This window comes from Diplotaxodon limnothrissa, linkage group LG12, assembly GCF_057381915.1.
Source record: "Diplotaxodon limnothrissa isolate DT_005_m linkage group LG12, D_limnothrissa_male_GT1.1, whole genome shotgun sequence".
NCBI classification, from domain to species: Eukaryota; Metazoa; Chordata; class Actinopteri; order Cichliformes; family Cichlidae; genus Diplotaxodon; species Diplotaxodon limnothrissa.
The window spans coordinates 19307331-19326679 of NC_140607.1; the positions used below are offsets into that span (position 1 = coordinate 19307331).

At 42.3% G+C, this 19349-nt stretch overlaps 1 protein-coding gene across 1 annotated transcript in view; it reads left to right on the forward strand.

Annotated features, from left to right (window-relative positions):
* Positions 1 to 4346: 4346 nt before the first annotated feature.
* Positions 4347 to 19349, forward strand: part of ssbp2a (single stranded DNA binding protein 2a) — a 56427-nt gene continuing 41424 nt past the window's right edge. Inside the window, exon 1 of the mRNA XM_085368160.1 lies at positions 4347 to 4402. Within this exon, the coding sequence (XP_085224286.1) occupies positions 4347 to 4402 (56 nt within the window). The remainder of the gene's footprint in view (positions 4403 to 19349) is intronic.

Below are 19349 nucleotides of genomic sequence, written 5' to 3' on the forward strand. Positions count from 1 at the left end.
CTGCTCAAGGCCAAAAGAAGCTCACAGTTTTCACATAAAAAGCAAACATCAGTGAGAAGTCTCAACAACTAAATACTAATTTGTCCAATAAAATTTTTCTTCTCTCCCATCCCAGCAGTCCTTTCACAAGCAACTTTTCTTATGGTCTTTTGTAAGAAGGTGCAACCAATTTGGAAACTACTGGACCTCACTGCCTAACTGTATGTAAATACCCTAAATCATAGGTGTCAAACTCTGGCCCGCGGGCCAAATTTGGCCCGCAGCCTAATTACATTTGGCCCGCGAAGCCATACCAAATTATTATTAGAGCTGGCCTACTGGTATTATACAGCTAATATATATATTGTTTAGTATTAAGCTTTGCTTGTTCCATATTCAGTTTTTCAGCAAAACGTGTTTGAGTCCATGAGAAAAGATTCATTCTTATATCTGGAGGAATAAATATATTTCAATAAATATTAATGTTAGCCGGCGACTTTGTTCCAGTTTTGAATTTTGGCCCACTGTGTATTTGAGTTTGACACCCCTGCCCTAAATGGTTAAAAATAGGGGGTCACACCTTTTAATCTTTGAATTCACATGTTTTTAGTCTGGGTGCCACAGGTGTATAAAATCCAGCACCCATGCAGCCTGCCTTTACAAACATCTTTGAAAATATCTGGGTTGCTCTAAAAGGCTTATTAAATTCAAGCCGTATGGTACTGTAGTAGGATGTTACTGTAGCAGTAAGTTAGTTCATTGAATTTCTTCATATCCAGAAATTCTACAATCAGCTGTAAGTAGTTCTGTTTCAAAGTATTTATGAACTAGAAACTACAAAAACTCAGTTACAAAGTGTCAGACCAAATAAAGTTGCAAAGCAGGGATCACTGAGTGGTGAGGCTCATAGTTTGCTCTGCTCACTCAGTAACTGTAGAGCTCCAAACTTCCTCTGGCATTAACATCGGCAAAAACACTGTGCGCTGGGAGCTTTGTGGTATGTTTCCATGACCAGACAGCTCCTGTACGTGTAATGTGTAGGTGAACCAGGACTATTGTACATATAGTGTCATTTTAAAAGCTCAAACTTTAACTAATTAGTAGTTCTTTTTCAATATTGTAAAAAAAAAGAAATAGAAGAAGAAGTAAAAAAATTCTGTTGTATTTTGGTTATATTCCAGTGGAACAGAAAGGTTGGTGAGCAAATGTAATTGTTAAATGTAAATTTCTATTAAATGTGAGTTTATGTTTTTTCTATAGACAACAACAGATATGTGATTTTCAGCCATTTTTCCACAAATAATTATTGTATGAACTGCATTAACTGTGAGTCAGTTTTGGAAGCTGGGAATTGAAATACGAGAACTGCTGCTGGATTCTCAAAGCATTGAACCTCTATCACACCAAACCCCTACGGCCCAACCAGGTCTCGTGGATTAAGGTTTGGCCACTGACCTGGTAGGACCCAGGTAACCCTGTCCCAGACAGGGTACACTGAAACCATGATTTTTTTTCTCAACATAGGGGTTTTCTGAATCACTACCAGATTGATCCAGACAACATAGTTCCTGGGATTACTAGAGCTTGGTCATTCCCGAGGGATGACTGAGCTCCTCACTCTGCTCCTCCTCATCAAAAGGGGCCAGTTGAGGTGGTTCAGGTATTTGACTAGGATGCCTCCTGGATGCCTCCAAAGGCAAATTCTACTAGGAGGAGGCCTTGAGGAAGACTCTCTATATACATCTCTCTTGGCTAGCTTAGGAATGACGTGGTGTTCTACCAGATGAGCTGGAGAAGGTAGCTGAGGTGAGGAAAGTATGGGCTTCTCTGCTCATACTGCTGCCCCCTCAACCAATGGATGGATGGATGGATGGATGGATGGATGGATGGATGGATGGATGGATGGATGGATGGTCAATTAGTGTATCTTACTGGATAAAACAGAAAAAGTTTAACTTTGAGGATATAGTTTGCATTTGAAAAAGGCAATAAATCTCACTGTATCGCAAAATGCAATCAAAATAGTATGGTATTGTGATAATGTCATATTATGGGGTAATTCCCACCTTTTACTTTTTATCCTATCACATCTTTATAGGAATGAGCTGAATTTGAGCTGACTTGCTGATCAGTCTGCTGCCTCTTGTACAATGAAGGATATCATAACATACCCCACCTTGGGCTTTCTGAAAGATTCAGGAATCTGGCATAGATAGAAAAGAGACAATGTACCAGACAAACCTGATAAAGGAGAACTGGCACTTTGTGCTCAGTGCATACAGTCAGTCTCTACCTACATACCTACCTGCTTCTCACACAGAAACATGACAACAAATGGGTTAACCTTTGTTAACCTTTCCATTATCTGTTTTACTCTCTCTCTCTATTTCCTGCTTCCTCTATATTTTCCTTGTTCTTTCTCTACTCCTTCCTGCTCCTCCATCCTCTGGAACACATGGTTATCGCCTGTGAGTGGTTGTCATGGTGATCGACCCCAAGGGACTCATCCCAAAACCAAAAGTTCTGCTTGTCTGAAATAGAACCGCCTCTCTCCAGGGGGAGCGGGGTTTATTTGGCACATGGAGGGGGGAAGTGGGGAAACAGGGAGAGAGAGAGAGAGATAGAGAGAGAGAGAGAGAGAGAGAGAAAGAAAGAGAGAGAAAGAGAGAGTGAGATTTCAGTTAAGAGATGAGAGCGTGAGGACAAGAGGGTGAGATAGAGAGAACCGGAGAGAGTGAGGCAGCATGCATCCATTCCAACTGGGTCACATCACGGGAGCATTGCGTAAGCATAAACACTGCTGCCCCTGTGCTACGCCCCCAGTGCGCACACACATACACACACGCATGCACAGTCTGTGTTTTTCCAGAGCTTACTACTGCCTGGGAATCAGCCTTCTATAGTGCCTTTTATACCGAGATGTAGCCTGTCTTTTTTTTCTCCAGAGTGCTTTGACTCAGTGGATTTGTGATAAGTATATTGTGACAGTGGACTGAACCTTCTACTCTGTTAGCTTCCAAGCCGGTCATAGCAGCATGACATAGCACTTCTTCCCTGCTGCATTTTCCAGCCACACTCATACAAACAGTGTTTCTATCACTGATTCTCACTCAGCTACTATCATGCACTGTATATACTACATGCTTCTTTGTGTTGTGTGTGAGCTTCAGCAGGAGAACGTTGTTGCAAAATCAAGCCAGCAAGCTACTAACTTACCTGAAGTGAGAGTTGCAGGCTTTGACCACAGAAAGGCGCTTACTTTCTGTGAACATCCATCCATCCTTATTTCTTAACTGTTTAACCATCTTAAAGTTACAAGGGCGCTATAGCTTATCCAAGCTGTCACAGAGCAAGAGGACATACCTGATGTGAAGTAAATGCACTGAGAATGACATGTAAGCATGAAAGTGTGCTTTTGAGACACTGGATAGTAAATGTATCCAAACTTGTGTTTCCTATTACCATCAAACAAACATTTTACTGTTGCCCACGTGAGGACTGGGGTTCCACTTTTGATCAAACTCACATACATTATGTAGCAGGAATTCCTACAGGTGGTCCTACAAAGTTTAATGCTCATCACCCTCGCTGTCTTTCAGCAGATGTGACATTAGTGTTTCAGCGGATTTCCCGAACATTTCCTCTTGGTGTTGCAGCTGCACTGTAGCAGCACTACGTATGATGTATGTACAGGAAGGCTTATAAGGCAACCGCATCTTCTAAAAGAATGTGTTGTTTTCTCTCTCTCTGTAGAGCCCGACTGTTCCCGACATGCTCCGCTTCCCACATGTTTGGATGTCTTCACACCTATGTAAATAAACACCAATGGAAAAGCAGTTATTTGCTGGAGCTGTTTGTGCAGTGAGCTGCGTGTGCGTCGGTAGAGGGTGTGATTGTCTATAAAAGGAGCATCCAAAGCCAGTTGTTTAAAAATCCTAGTTGGACTGTTTCAAATCCCCCCTCCTCTTCTCAGTTTGCACTAAGCAAGAGGATATGTGTGTGTGTGAGTGTTTGTGTGTGTCGAAACTACATGGCAGGAGAGCCTTTCCAATCAGGGGAATGGGAAGGGGATAGATGCTGACAGACAGACAGACTTCAGACAGGCAGGGAGACAGAAGGATAGACGGTAGAGCACAGAAAGAAAAAGAGCTATATGGAGAGAAAGAGGAGGTGGGTGGAGTTACTCTGAAAGGGGGCGTGGACACACAGCTGTCACTCACTGGCGGTAGCCATGGAGAACGGGCGGTCCTGAACAGCAGGACATCCAATGGGAGACGACGCTGCTTGTGTCACCATGGTGACGGGGCTGTGCCCAGGGAGGTTGTGATGGGTTGACAGGTGCGTGACAATCGGAGCTCTCTGCAAGCATGTACGCCAAAGGCAAGAGTAGCAACGTGCCGTCCGACAGCCAAGCCAGAGAAAAGTAAGTTTTATTTATGGGGGAGGAAACCGCGGCTGTGAGGGAAGTTCACGAGCGGCCGGGGGCAGTCACACACAGAGCTGCGGGAGGGGAGGGCGCAAGGCGATACACTCAGCGGCGTGGGTCTCTCAGCTCAGCGCTGTGCACGGCTCAGAAAGTTGACTGCTTTGGGTTTTCTTTGAGAAAAGACAGACATTTTATCTGCCGGTTGTAAATGTTGTTAAGCGGGAAAGGTTCAGTTTTACCAAGCTTGTTTCACCTTGCCAGAATTTTACTTCCAATGCGCTTTAAAAATAAAAATAAATTACGAATCCAGCAAACACCTTCCTTTCTTCTGTAAATGTTTTGGCGTCTTGAGCATGTTGATTGTTTGATTTCATTCTCATTTTGTTCATTCTTTTTTCTTCAGTCATTACTAGTTTTGGCTGGTGTATGCTTTTCACACACGCGGTCAGGATCGAACAGTTTAGAGAGAAACTAGATGTTCAAGGTCTGGTGTCGGCGGCAGCAGCTGGAAAGTCCGCGCATTTGACCGCTCGAAAACTGCTGTGTTTGGAGCGTGTTGCTTTGCACAGAGGCTGCCTTGCTTCAGATGCCGTGTTCCGCGGGTCCGGTCCTGCTACAAGCTGCCCCAGATGGGGCTTGTGAAAACGGACAGTCACGCTGTCGTCGCGCTTGGGGAGACGGAGACTGTCGATCCGGTTATTTTAAAGTAGTTGGACACGTACTGTGGGTGTCCAGCAAATTTGTGTTGACATATCAGCTGTTGTTTTTTTGTTTTTTTTATATATATATAATAGAAATGCTTGTCATGGCTGTACTGCCTGTGTGTCTTGTCCACTAACACGGGAGTGGAGGGCTTTTTTTCTACCCTCCTGATTAAACAACAGCTTTTTTTTTTTTTTTTTTTTAAACATTCTACAGTAAGGTCAGCTGCAATGGCTCCATGTGTTTTACGCATTTATCTAACCAGCAAATGATCCCTGGTTCGATCCCAAGAGGAGACACAAATCTCTTGGGGCTTGCTTCAGGAAGGGCGTCCGGCATAAAAATCAAATATGCGGTGCTACCCGCTGTGGCGACCCCACGTGAATAAGAGAGCAGTCGAAATTAGCTTTCTTTCTTTCTTTCTTTCTTGTAAGGTCAGTTGTGAAGGTGGACATGTTAGTGACATAAAATAGAGGCTGTGTTAATATAAACTGTGGTTGATAGCCTCTTTTTTTTTGATGCATGGGAACTAACAGGATATTCCCACACCTGATGCACTGGGTCAGGAGCATGTCTTGATTCAGCTTCACTGGCCAGGCTTCCTGCAGACAGGGTGATCACAGTTGTAGCCTGTGCTCTCCCTGTCTGCAGGGACAGCTTATTGCCACCTGTGAGAGTAGGGCAAAGTTAGTGCAGATATTGTCTCTATCGTCTCACTTTGACTGCCAGATACTGCAACTCGTTTATTGTGTCTTTTAAATCCAGTTCGCCTCCATTGGTCAACAGCGTGATTGAGTGTTCATCAGCACAAACAACAAAGAGGCAAAGCTATAATGAGGAGACACACTAACTTTATGTGACTAAACGTTTACATCAAAGTCGATTTATTTAATGGAACTGAGCCATCTACCTAGCGGATTGTTTAAATTGCGTACACGAGTTAGAGGTGAGCTCAAAGGGAACTTCTTACTTTTCCTGGTTAATTCAGACTTCTTTGCTTTTGCCGATCATTTTGTTATCTGTGTTTACACTTCGACGCAAGATTGATGTTCCACTGGGCATTACAGCCAAGACCATGTCGACAAAAGAAGGGAACGCGTGTCAAGAAAACGCTAGATGAAAAGGCAGTGGAAGGCAACAAAATCGAGGAAGCCAAAAGTTTCATTTGTCTCTTAACAAGCAGCCTTGTTTATCAGTGGTGTGTATCAGAGGAGCAGAGCAGGCCCGGCGCTGCCGAGTCTTCAGTTGTTTCTCATTTCTGCAGCGCAGCAGGGGATCAGAGAGTGGGAGAGACAGAGGGCAACAACAGATTGAGGAGAAAAGGAAGGAGGAGGGGAGAGAGTAGGACTGAGGGAATTTGCTGGATCATTAGTTTACAGTGTTGTAGTATTGACCTCAGAATGGACCCCTGCAGACACGGGGCCCTGGCGTCTCGCCCATGTAGATACAGAGAAACTCTAAATACAACTGACCTCTGAAGATTTTGTGTGTGTGTGTGTGTGTGTGTGTGTGTGTGTGATAAACATCTGAAACATGTAGTCTGTCCTTGCTAGAGATGCATTTTGGGAATATGCTTTTTTTTCTATCTCATGTGTCCACACTATAAAAATTCAGTTCATTTCAGTTTTATTTATATAGTGCTAAATCACAGCAAAAGTCACTTGAAGGTGCTTTATATTGCAAAATAAAGACCCCAAAATAATAGAGAGAAAACCCCAACAGCCAGATCACCTGCCCATTAACAAACACTTGGTTACAGTGGGGAAGAAAAACTCCCTTTTAACAGGTAGAAACCCATGGCAGGACCAGGCTTAGGGGTGTGCAGGTATTTGATGTAAATGGTAGGAGCTGAAGAGAGAGCGAAACAATCCATAAAAGTTTATATTTCACTACAAACACAGATGTCACGCTTGAATTTAAAATCTTATTCAACTTTCTCTGTACAGTGTAACTAAGCTGCAAGATCATTTACAGTATTGTAGTGGGAATTATTATTTTCTTTCTTATTTGCATATATTACATGGCAAACATTAAGAAACACCCACTGCACAAAACATTTGAAGCACATTTTGCTGAAGGTAGGGGGAAAGCTGTTATCACTTATCAATTTCCTTTATATAATTTGTACCTTTCATGCTGGAGGATATGCAGATAAAGAGAAGCTTCTTCCCAATCATAAGAAATAACAATAATAATCAAAAACATATTGTCATACTCGTCAATTATGGTGTCACCGCATGCTGATTATTCAAGTTGGATGTGCCGCACAGTGTCTGGAACATATCTGCCTCTGAGAAAGGCGCAGAGACACATGGGCTTAGGAAGGATAGCTGAGATTTTGTTTGTGAGGCTCAAAGCCCCCAAAAGAAAGACATTTGAAATATTCAGGTGTGCAAAAACAGTAGCCCAAGTTGCAGACCACTTGCAGCAAGGTGTATCTGGATGTCTGATGCTGAGTAAAACTTAAAAATATAATCCTGACGCATGCATTTTTAAAGAGAGTTTTCTCGTATTTATACCCTACGTCCGCGAATATCTGAGAATAGGCTGTCTTTATGCCTTTGCACCAGTAATGAACACTTTGTCTGGCTTTTAAGACAGCAACACTGCTCTGGTCTCTCTTCTCTCTCTGTGTGCTACCTGTGTTATGGTCTGCGCTTGATTTTGATTCAGAGTGACAGTACACGACCACTGACTGTGTACTGCAGTTGTTCAACGAGTGTAGGTTTCAGTCGCTGGCAGTTAGAGGACACATTCCACATAGTTCTGGGATTGTGGTCCTGACTGAGTTGCATTGCAGCACATAGTACAAATTCCTTTTCTCCTTTTTCCTGAGTGAGTATTGAGTCATGGAACAAACTCTGCCTCAAATGCTCACAGATGCTTGTTTTGTCCATTTTTCCAGTGCTCACAGCTCTATAAATTGCTTTTCAGGTGTTTCCTAAAGATCATGTAAAGTCAGGGTTTAAAAAACAAAACAAACAACCTATAGCATAGGAATGTGTAACTAGTATAGGTATGTGCCATTTCATTCAGTCTGGTTCAGGTACCAAGCATCAGTCTTGGTGCAGACTTAAGCATTTTCTGCTCTTGTAAGGATCATCATTCCACACACACACACACACACACACACACACACACACACACACACACACACACACACACACAGCTACTTCTAAACCGAGACACCTCAAAATCCTGCCAGGAGGCTGCCAATGCAGCATTGCGCAGACTGAGGCAAAGCAGTGCATGCTGGGAGTGTTTATCCGACAGAAGCAATTCAGGCTGCCACTCTGGCTCTGACAGTGAGTCGCATTACAGTGGAACTACAATAAAAATAGCTGTATCTCTCTCCCAGATGCACTCACGCACCGCAAGCTCACAATGCATTGGATAAACTGTGCAGGGAATCACATTTTCCCCATGCCAGCTGCCACCTGATGAATGTTTTGTTCACTACATTTCGTCGTCCTTGAGCAATGATATAGGTGCAATCATTAGAACAAAGAGGAAACCTATTTGTTATGGCAGGAGCAAAAGAATGTAGCCCGAGGGTAAACATATGTTGCTGGTCAGCTTGGATGGTAAAATGAGAGGTTAAGTATGGGAAATAAGCATGAAAACATGAATGCTGGAAGAGTTTAAAATTTGAAATAAACTCCACAGCTAAGCGGTAAAAAAATGAAAAGGGACGGACGGATGAAAGAAAGATTAAAGAGGTTTTTCTTTCTTTCACTGAGGTCAGACGAGGTCAGGTGATGTCCTACAGGACCGCACGGTCTAATGCTCTGTAATGGCTCTGTGTCGAACCTCCCCACTCTATACACACATCCCACTCTCCATGGATCACTTACATTGGTAAGTGGCCACACCTGGTTCTGTTGGCTCAACTCCCATGCATAAGCCCCATACATAAGATCCACGTGGTAGGCCTCAGCATGAGATTTTCCTTTTGTTTAAGTGGATAAAGAACAATATAAATGTGCGTGATTACGTGTCTGCGTATCTGTATTAATCTTTGCTGTTCTGGTCAATAGAGAGGATGCTACATGTGTTAGCCTGCAATCCCATCTGAGCTGTCTGCTCACAGCACTTTTCTCCATATGCTTCATCCCTCAAAATCAACCTCCATCTGTCTGTCACGCTGCCATTGTGGATGTGAACTACAACATCCAGTGATCATTACACAGCTAATAGCCTTGCCAGCTCTCAAGGGATGCCTCGAGAACAACTGTTAGAACACGGAGAACTGTCACCGCTCTCTGTCGTCTGCGTTCGCCAACACTGACTGTCAGTGAAAGATAGCAACTTAAAACTGCTTCTAGTGTAATCGCCACAGTGTTTTTAGATTAGCATCAGTCTGGGATTACAAGAAAACCAGAGGAGAAATGCAGCTCTGGTGTATTTTCTTTCTGGAGTATACAGAGCTCTCTTCAAATCAAAGTGATAATGACAGTTTGACAAGGCTTTGATAGAAAACACTTTTTAACCTGCTGAACACATAGAAGGCTGGTAAAAGTCCTCTTTTATCTGCTGGCATCCCTCCTAGTTTCTCTCTTATCCCTTCTGCCAGAGATGTAACTTGCCACAGAACTGCTATCAAAGCGGCGGCCTCTTATTGAGCTGTATGAGGCAGAAGGGAAATGGCCTCTGATCGACGCAGGGAGGAATACAAGGTCTGAGGTGTCAATCAACACACAGGACCCTGAAGAAGGCACCCTCACAGGACGCCTTGGGGTGCTTGGGAAGGATCGACGTGACAAAAGGCCTCTGTCGGCATCAGATAGCATGTGGGAAAGAAGGAGAAAAGAACAGAAGAGGGCATGGCATCCTGAATTTCTTTTATCGCTTCCCAAAAAATAGGCTAAGGATGAGAGAGTTTATCACCTTGTGCTGGTCCCTTAGGACCCCATGGGTGTCCCTGAGTGCTTTTGTTTTAATTAGAAACACATTATCACATCATTTCTCTTCTCTTCTCTTCTCTTCTCTTCTCTTCTCTTCTCTTCTCTTCTCTTCTCTTCTCTTCTCTCGTTTGACTCTTTAAGTTAGAGCTGCTGTGCCGCTCGTGGTTTTAAAGCTGTGCACAAATGCCCAGTTTTAAAGGTGTTTTGTCTCTCAGGCAGTCTTTTCTCATGGCATTTGATGTTGTTTTGTCATGAAATTACCCAGACTAACTTAAAAAACATGTTTTGGCCAGATCTTCCACCTCTAGGTATGATGAGACACAAAAGAGAAATGAGGGAGGCTGGGGATTTCATAGTCCACCTTGATGACCTTGAATGGGATCCACAATCTGCACTGTCTGGCTTTGTTAGGTGATATCGGCCGTAGCTCTCATGGTTTATGTCAGGAAGTTTCTTTCTGGTGACACCAAACATGCACAGCTTTGCTCCAAACCACAGCACAGTCAGGGATGCTCTCCCTGAAAGCATTTCTGTGACTGGAGAGCTCCAGGCAAAAGTAAACTCCATTAATGGAAACACACACAGACTCGGGCCAAGAGTGCTTTTAGATGATCTAAAGCGTGTTTTTGTTTGTCAGTTTAAAGCAGTATTTTCATATTGCACTCTTTAATTTCTTTTTAAATCAGCGTGTATTTAAAATATCACACTTACATTTACAAAAACTCTTCCCTTACCCGATATAACTCGCATTGCTGTAGTAAGCACCGTAGTGTAGCTGCAGATGCTGCTCTGCCTGCCCCCCCCAACCTCAGCCTGCTGAGTATAGTGGAGGTTGGTTGGAGGCCTCTCTGCTGATATTCGTCCATCATTGATATGCAAGCTGCATCGCACAGGCACTAGCGCAAGGTTAAGCATGCGTGACGACCAGGCTTCGGAACTGCTTCAGACACTCTCTCTCTATCCCTCTCTCGCTCCTGCACCCACATGCAAAAACACATTATTTTTCTTTGCTTCCTCACTACCTTGCCCTCATTTCTCCTCTGTCTCTTTCTCACTTGTCCCTGCTAATTTCTGAGAAGTAAAGCCATGGAGTTGTCCTCTTTTATTTTAGATGCATCGTCTTTAGATGACAGGCTGTCTGCCCACTGATCCCTGCAAAGTCCATGGTGACATCTCATTTCTCCCCAGTGAAATCCAAGATGGAATATCCTCGTGTTTACGATTTAAATCGCTTAAAGTCCACTTAATGCCAATTTCTACCATTGAAGAGCAGGAAGGACAAAAGAGTGAGACCAGGTGGGCAACAGGGACGCAGCAGGACTCACCAACTCTGATCCAGTGCTAGCTACACGTGAATTAGCTGGAAATATTGTGTACAAAAAGTGTGTTTTTAAAAAAATATTTTCTGTGTGTGTGTGTGTGTTTTTTAATTATTGTAATTTGCAGACACTTTGGTGCATACATTTTCTGCAAATTTTTACAACCTCATGTTACAGAAAAACATTCCTCTGAATGGTTAGTCATTTATTTCTACTTCCTCCAGAGCCTTCATACAGGCCTTAATAGCTTCACATTTCTCCCCAAATTGCTTCAGATTGCCTTCATCTGTATCAGCTTTTTTCAATCTCATCTCGAAGCTTTGTTGTTCAAAAGAACAGAGGCCTATTAGAGTCCCGTAGACAGGAATTCAAATCCTATAAGATTAGAGTGGTGCAGTCCTCCCAGTCATCTCCTTCTCCCTCTGTTTTTAATTGTCGTTGATTGTGGAATGCTGTATTGTGCGAGCTGAACAAAGATTGTGTGCCACCGGACGATGTGTGGAGCTAGCAGGAGAGGAGCGCGTCCCACGCCGTCGCATTCCAGGTCCTGCGTGCTGCTGAATGACAGACCAAGCTCAGTAGAGGGAATGGCAGTGGATACATGCCACAGTGTCAGTGTGTTTGGGCAAGAGTGTGTGCATACAGAAGAAAGCAAGAGAGAAAAATGCTGTATATGGTGAACAATAAAGAAATTGAGTGATTGCATGTCTAAACAACTAAATGCTGTCTGAAGAATGGATGTCCACCCAGATATAAAACAGGACAAATGAAGAAAAATCATATTTCTTGTGGTGGAAAAAAATCCTTCCCATTTCTTCTTTTTAATTCTTATTGGTGAAGACTTTTTACTAAGGATTTTTTACTCTTTATTTCTTAAATATACTTTTATTATTAGGAATGAATTTCAAAGCAAAACTGAATTTCCTTCAACAGAAAAAGCAAATTCATATTGAATATGTACTGCTCTTTAAACACCATAATGGTTTGTTTAAATAAATACTACATTTATGTTGTTTTTTGGTTTTTTTTAAATCACCTTTTGAACTATCTTATTGCTACAAGTATTGGTTTATTGGTGGGTAAAATGAAGGCATAAAGTAGGGGTAAAACCATAGCTCCAGTCCTCCTAATCCAATGACGGGGATGAATTTGCTCTACTTGTTGAATGGCTCAGTTGCCTCTGTGTGAACGCCACCTCTCTCGCATACCTCATATTTATCAGTCGCACTTCCAGTCGTGGTGGAAAAGCGATTTCCTTTTTTATTCTTGCATAATGTTGCTTTAACTCTCGTATTTTCCAGTAAACTCTTGAGAACAGACTTTTGCAGTGATTAAGCGAGTATGATCACTAAGTGTCGCCATCAAAGTTCTCTCTGTAAACAGCAGTTTAATATTCCGGGGTTTATGGCTGTATTGCATTCAAGATTTACTGTAATAGCTTGTAGAGAAAGTTGAACAAGGAAAACTCTCCTAAAAATCATTGGTGTTCTTTCAGCTGTGAAATTAAACAAACTCCCCACGAGAGGTGACTCAATCTGAACAAATCAAAGCCAATGAAATGGAACTCAAATTAAGAAAGTGATGGATTTGCCTACCCCATTATTTGATTTATCCACTTTACATGTTCTGCAAACAAATTACAGTTGCAGGAGGGGGGGAAAACTCACTGGCTGAAACTTATGTGTAAATGACAGACTTTCACATGAAGGACACAACAGAAATTTTTGCTCACTTACACTGTTGGTAAACAGTGAGTTACTCATCACGCTCTCTCGCCATCTCCCTCTGTTTTCTCCCCTCTCTGATAAGCTGGCATTTCCTGTTATCTCAGCCCTGGGCATTGTTGTCTGCTCTGTGATACAGTAGAGTCTCTGCACTGCTGACAGAACAAGAGCTGGTTCACTCTGTCTGATTGTGCTTGTATATGGCAGGGAGCATTGCTTCCTTTTTACATTTCTGTTCAAGTCTTAATTGCAACCCCCCCCCTTCTCCTCGGTTAGACGGCGTTCTGTCTCTCGACTGTTTCTCATGTGATCGTAACGGCCTTTGGGTGTAGCTTTTTGAGGACACGGTGTGTTCTGTCCTTAGAGCACAGGGTGGGGATTCACAACTGCAGCTGTATTATGGTTAGAGTATCTTGATTAGTTGGCTTTTATCATTGTCTGCCTGTAGCTTAGCTTATGTCGTGAGCTGACGCTATTCTTGTGTTAGTCATATCCTGTGTCAGTGCATTTGCAGTGCACTGTAGTTCCCAAACTGTGGAATTTTTCAGCTTTTCTAAATGGAATATTTTGGGCCTTTTAGAGATATGTTAATAAAACCGTTTTACACATAGATTACGGAGCGATCTGTAATTAGAATTCATCCGGGAAACTAAAACTTAGACTTAGTCTTTCATCAGCATTTATGAAATAATTTATAATTCAAACATAATAAGCTGTGCTTTTTTTAATATTTGTTGTTCAAGCAGCTATTTTACAGCATTTATTTTCACCTTGTATTGGAGTATCCCAAGGGAGGTTGCGGGAGGAGAGGATTCTGGGATCTCTAGTTAATGAAAGGTAAACACAGAGTCTACACTGAGGTGAGCCAAAGAATGCAGGACTCTTCCTCTCTGTCAGGATATGAGCTTCATTCTTTTGACTTTAACACATGATATCTCACCTTTGGCAATTTCTCATCTTTGCTGGAGCAAGGTTTCAGTGAAAAACTACTTTATGATTTACAGTCAAGAAGAGTTTTTACCTTTAACTCTTTTCCGCTATAAAGATGATATTTTATGACCTTCCTTGTATCCTTAAGACATGGGTTGGTGACCGTTAGAATAGTTTCTGGGTTTTTCAGAGGGCAGCTGCTTAGACAGAGACCACCCTCACTAACTTCTGAGGCACAGCCAGTCATTTTGTTCTATAAGACAGCCTGAAATATGACACAAAATGCTCAGGTTGGAAAAGAGTTTCCTCCTTAGTAGACTTTCAAGAGGTAAAGAGTTAACGTTCAAACTATGTAACCCTCCATCTTAGTGGTTTATCAGCTAATTGCGAAATTGCTGGTCAACCTATAACAGCTAGCGTCATTCAGCTCAACCATTCTTAACCAGCGCTGGCTGCAGTGTTTTGTTTTTTGGGGTCTTTTTTTGCCGAGCCGGTTATAGAGCATTCAGGCTTGTCGCTGAGCCAAAACTTCACCAAGGGCTTTACTATGTGATGTGGAACGAGAGGGATAAAGGCTACGACAAACATTTGCTCTGTAAAGCAGCATGTGAGACCATCTCGGTGCAGACGAAACGCTGAAGACGAGCAGATAAAACACAGTTTATTTTACTACAAGTGTCTTTCCTCAGGCTGTTTCCATGCTGGATTATAACACGTGTTTTGTTAATCTTCAAAGAGGTAGTGAACTTTTCCCTCCCGCTCCTCCCAAACTCTCAGCTACACGCCAAACCTGCAGCTGAAGTAAGCCCGTGCGGAGACGAGTCGGCATCAGAGAGAATATACTTTATACAAATATCTCTATTCAAGTGCTCGGAGCCATTAGAGAGATCCCAGGGGACATGGTGGAAGGGTAATGGAGAATATAGATTTAACTTGTGACCATCAGCAAAAATGCCAATTAGAAATGCATCAGTGAGCCCCGGCAATAGAGCCACAGCACACTGCCAGTTGGGGATTAATTTAAGGCATGAATTTGACTAAGATGTTGCAAGAAGTTAAAGGATCTAATGAAAGTCTTTGAACAGTTTTGTCAAGTAATAAATCATCACCGGTGATCAAAGTTTTCTTCTCTACAGTGACGCAAACTTATCCACACGCAAGTGTTCATTGTATTTTTGCCAGTCTTTGGCTTAAATAACAATAAAAGCCTCTCAAAGGCATTACGGCCAATTAGAATCTGTGTTTAAACATGAAAAGGCAAAAAAAAAAAAAAAAAAGCCTTATTTAGTGAATTTGGCAAATTCAGTAGATTCAACGCGTGCTCTCAAGCTCTTTTGAGTCGCATTTGGTTCCCCTTTTACAAATCCTGTGTTACGGTGAGCGACAGCAGCGCGGCTGCTCATAATGTTGTCCTCTTCGGTTTTGCTCACTGGCTGCAGCATCACTCCTCTTCTGCTCAGTCCTGACCTCCCTCCACAGCTCCTTTCATTAATCATTTACTCTCTACCTCTCTCTTTCTCTTTCAGCCTCCCTCTTCTTCAGTCTCATTTGTCTCTCTCTTCCTCTCTGCCCCCTGGATCTCCTGTTGCTGCTAATCTTTATCTATTTATCTTTCTCTCCATCCCTCCATCTTTATCTCCCTTTTGACTGGTAAATTACCAATCTTTGTCCACTCTCAGTGCTGTCGGGGTGCATCATTGCCTCTCCCTTCTGTAATCTTCCCTTTCTGGAATTTTCTGCCTGACTTTTTGATCCTGTATGAATTTGTGCTCTGAGAATAGCTTATATTAACATGTGCTGTAGGCGGCGCACAACACTTTCAAGCGATTTATTTACTCGCACCTATAGCTGTCAAACTCCCCCTGCACAGATTCATTAAAACTATACCTTTACCTAATGAAAGCGCTTCACGGATAAGTCTACTGGAACCTGATTTTTTCCATTTAAAGTGATTTGGCCGTGATCCCAGTGTGGTACCTTTCCCAGACAAGGTGTGTGCATAAGTAGTCCTGTGTTAATGATATTCTTTGGTGTATAAAGACTCTATAAGCCCCATGGTTGTTTGGACTCTTGTTTTTTTTTCTTCCCTCTGTTGTTTTCCTGAAGCTCTGCGTATAAGATGAATAATTCAGCATTGTAATGGGTCTATATTTGTCGTTGTTTATCTTGCCTCTGTGCCCCCACCACCCTCATCGCTGCCCCACCACCATCTCCTCCAAGCTTTCACTTGTCTGTCTGTCTGTCTGTCTGGCGAGCGGAGCTGCTCTACCCGCAGAGGATGCTCCACTTTAATGAATGAAGTGAAGTCATTTAGCAGGGCTCTTAATGGCACATAAAGCCCCGCTGCTAGGCTTGATTAATCAGGGAAAGTGTTTGGCTGTCACACACAGGGCTGTCCTCAGCAGGGGCAGCAGCTTGATCGCCGCGCTCCCTTTTATGGCGGGGTCCCTCTCTGTCCTCGCCAGATTCATCAGGAGCCCGAGCTGCCGGAGCCTCACAGAGGCTTGATTTGGAGAGATGGATCCCGTAGCATTCAGTGTAGGCTCGGCACGACGAAGACGATAACGCTTACGATCATACCTCCAACTCAAAGACAGGTGTCTGTGATTTGTGTTGCCATTGTGGCCCAGCGCTGTGTGTTGGGGTGTGATATCACTTAGGATGTCTCAAGGATGTAACGAAAACGGTGTAAAACATTGTGTGTTTTAGGTGGCTGGGTGATAATTAATAAAAAAGAAAAAAATCCAACTAAAAAACAGTAAATGTGTTGATTTGTTAAATTTTTTTTTTTTTTTTTTTAGCACTCCCAAATGCTGATCTCAGTACCTGCCTCAGAATTTCTGTGAGTCAGGTAATAAAAAAGCAGCCATGTGGTTGTTCTGTACCTATATTTAAAGCCTGCTTTGACATAACGATGACCAGTCTCTAATCAAGCATTTGCATGATGCTAATTGGTAAAGTGGCTCAGTTTTATGCAGGGCGCCTTCCTCTATACTTGTGATTACTGCTGTCACTGTCTGTATTGCATCAGTCACATATGCTGCAAAATTATGTAACATGGCAAAAGTCTAAAAAAAAAAAAAAAAAATCTCAACATTCGGCTGTCAAGCTGCAGAGGATCGCTAAAGTAGATCCTCACTGAGACGAGCTGGAAGGCACTGAGTGATGGGATTGCATTTTTTTTTTAAATTAACATCACACAAATGAAAGCAGAGCATTCAGAATGAGGCTGTCCACATTTATGTATTATGACTTTCACCAAGCTGGAGTTTACTGCAGGTCTAATTTGCAGTGTTACTGCTATTATATTGAATTCGGAGGAGTAACTTTTTTTTAAAAATTGCTTTCATTGCTTTTTTATTTCGTGTACGGTCGCTTGAAAGCAAAGCGCTTCAAAGACACTACAGCTCTACTTCACTGTGGCACATTTGCTAAAATTATTCTTTGCTGTGAAAACACACAGCAGAGATTTAAGATGCTAATTTAGTGGGTTTTTTGGGTTTTTTTGTGTGTAGGTAAGCATATCCAGGAGATAACTACAGCGTATAACTTCCTGTCTGTGACTTGGTTCAATAGGATTACTTTTCCATTGATATTACCTCTTCACAGGACTCTTTAAAATGCGTTTATAAAAATATAATGAAATCCAGCGCATACACCACGGCATGCTACGCTTGTGTAGCTTCCAGTCCATCCTGTATGTTATGATTTCAGCACAGCATGTAGTCATTTGCTTTTTCTCTTCAAAAAACGGTAGGAATCACTTCTACTGTAGCTCCGTAGACTTTTTTTTTCATTGCAGGGTTTTGTGTTAATTTGCAGAAGGAGGTCACAGCAGGGTGCTTGACTAACTGAGACACCACTCGGTGAGAATCCTCAACATTAGAATATGAAAGTTTACAGATCTCATGAGGATTCATCTCAGGGCTCATCCGCTAGCACCCATCACCTCCATCCTTTTTTTCCCTCTCCGTCTCTCTAATCCCTCTTCTTCTCTCTCTGCTTGTCACCAAAACCTTTCATCTCGCTCTGTTATACTCCTGTCCCACCATCGCTCTCTTCCTCTTTAATTTTTCTCTGTAATTTTCCTCCATCCTGACAACGACAGAGGGATATGGTTCCTATATGAATGTATGTCTTTTTATCTTTTTATGGTTGTTTAATACACGAGCAACTCTGTACTGAACACATGTTCAGAGTACTGATCACGTGTCCAACCTGTGTTTGACCAATTCATGAGAGAAGTTGCAAGTTAATCCCTGGTTGACAGCATAGAGAGGCTCTAATCTCCAGCTGTTCCTCGAAAGACAGAACGGTAAATCACTGCACTGAATTTTTATTTTCACTCGTTTACACACACACACATTTATTTTTAGACATGTCAGGCAGTTGCTACATTCAAAAATACTTATATAATTATAATAACGTTTAACAATATTTCCGTACGTTGTGCAAATGCCACATTCCTAGAGCAACGCAGTGTTGGACCCTCGTTCAGCCGAGGTTGAAGAGCCGAGGCCTCAATTAAAAGATTTACTTTCAGTGAATTTTGATCTTCTGTATGACTTGAGCAGAAAACCAGCAGTTACTTGCATTTCATTTTTCTTTTTTTCTAAAGGCTAGACTGAATGTAAGTAATTTTCCTGCTGAATGTGTAGGAGTATTGCAGATTAAGTGCTACAGTATGTGTCCAAACCTGTAGTAACATCGAAATAGTTGTTTTAATGATGTGACAGGAATTAATCGTTAAAGGTGTGCTTATTTAATTGTTAGGTTCAAGGCAATAATCATGGTTGTGTTTGCCTTATTGGAAGATAATGATGACCGGGAAGGGGGGCGTGATTTCTTGTTTCAAAAAGTTAGCTTCTTTCTTTCTTTTAACATTGACTTGCTAAAATATGCTTCCCTGGAAAAGATGACGTGTGCATATGTTGAGAACCTGTAAACACCTTTCACCCTCATACCAGGGAGTTGCAGGCTTTTGATCCAACCACCGATAACAAGCCGGATGGTCCCTCTGTGAGGACGCAGGTTTTTCAAAAGACATTACAGTTTTTCCATTTTGCCTCAGTCCATTTTAAATGACTTCAGTCCACAGAGAACTCGGGCGTTTCTGGATCATGTTTACATACAGTATGGCCTCTTCTTTGCATGATAGAGCTTTAACCTGTTCTGAATGCAGTGCTGCCCGAGGGCCCAGAGATCACGAGCATCCAGTATTGATTTTCAGCCTTGTCCTTTGTTCACAGATTTCTCCAGATTCTCCGAATCTTTTCCGTAGACAATGAGATACTCAGTCTTCACAATTTTCCTTTTAGAAAAAATATTAAGGAATTGTTCCACAATTTTCAGAGATAATTTTTTC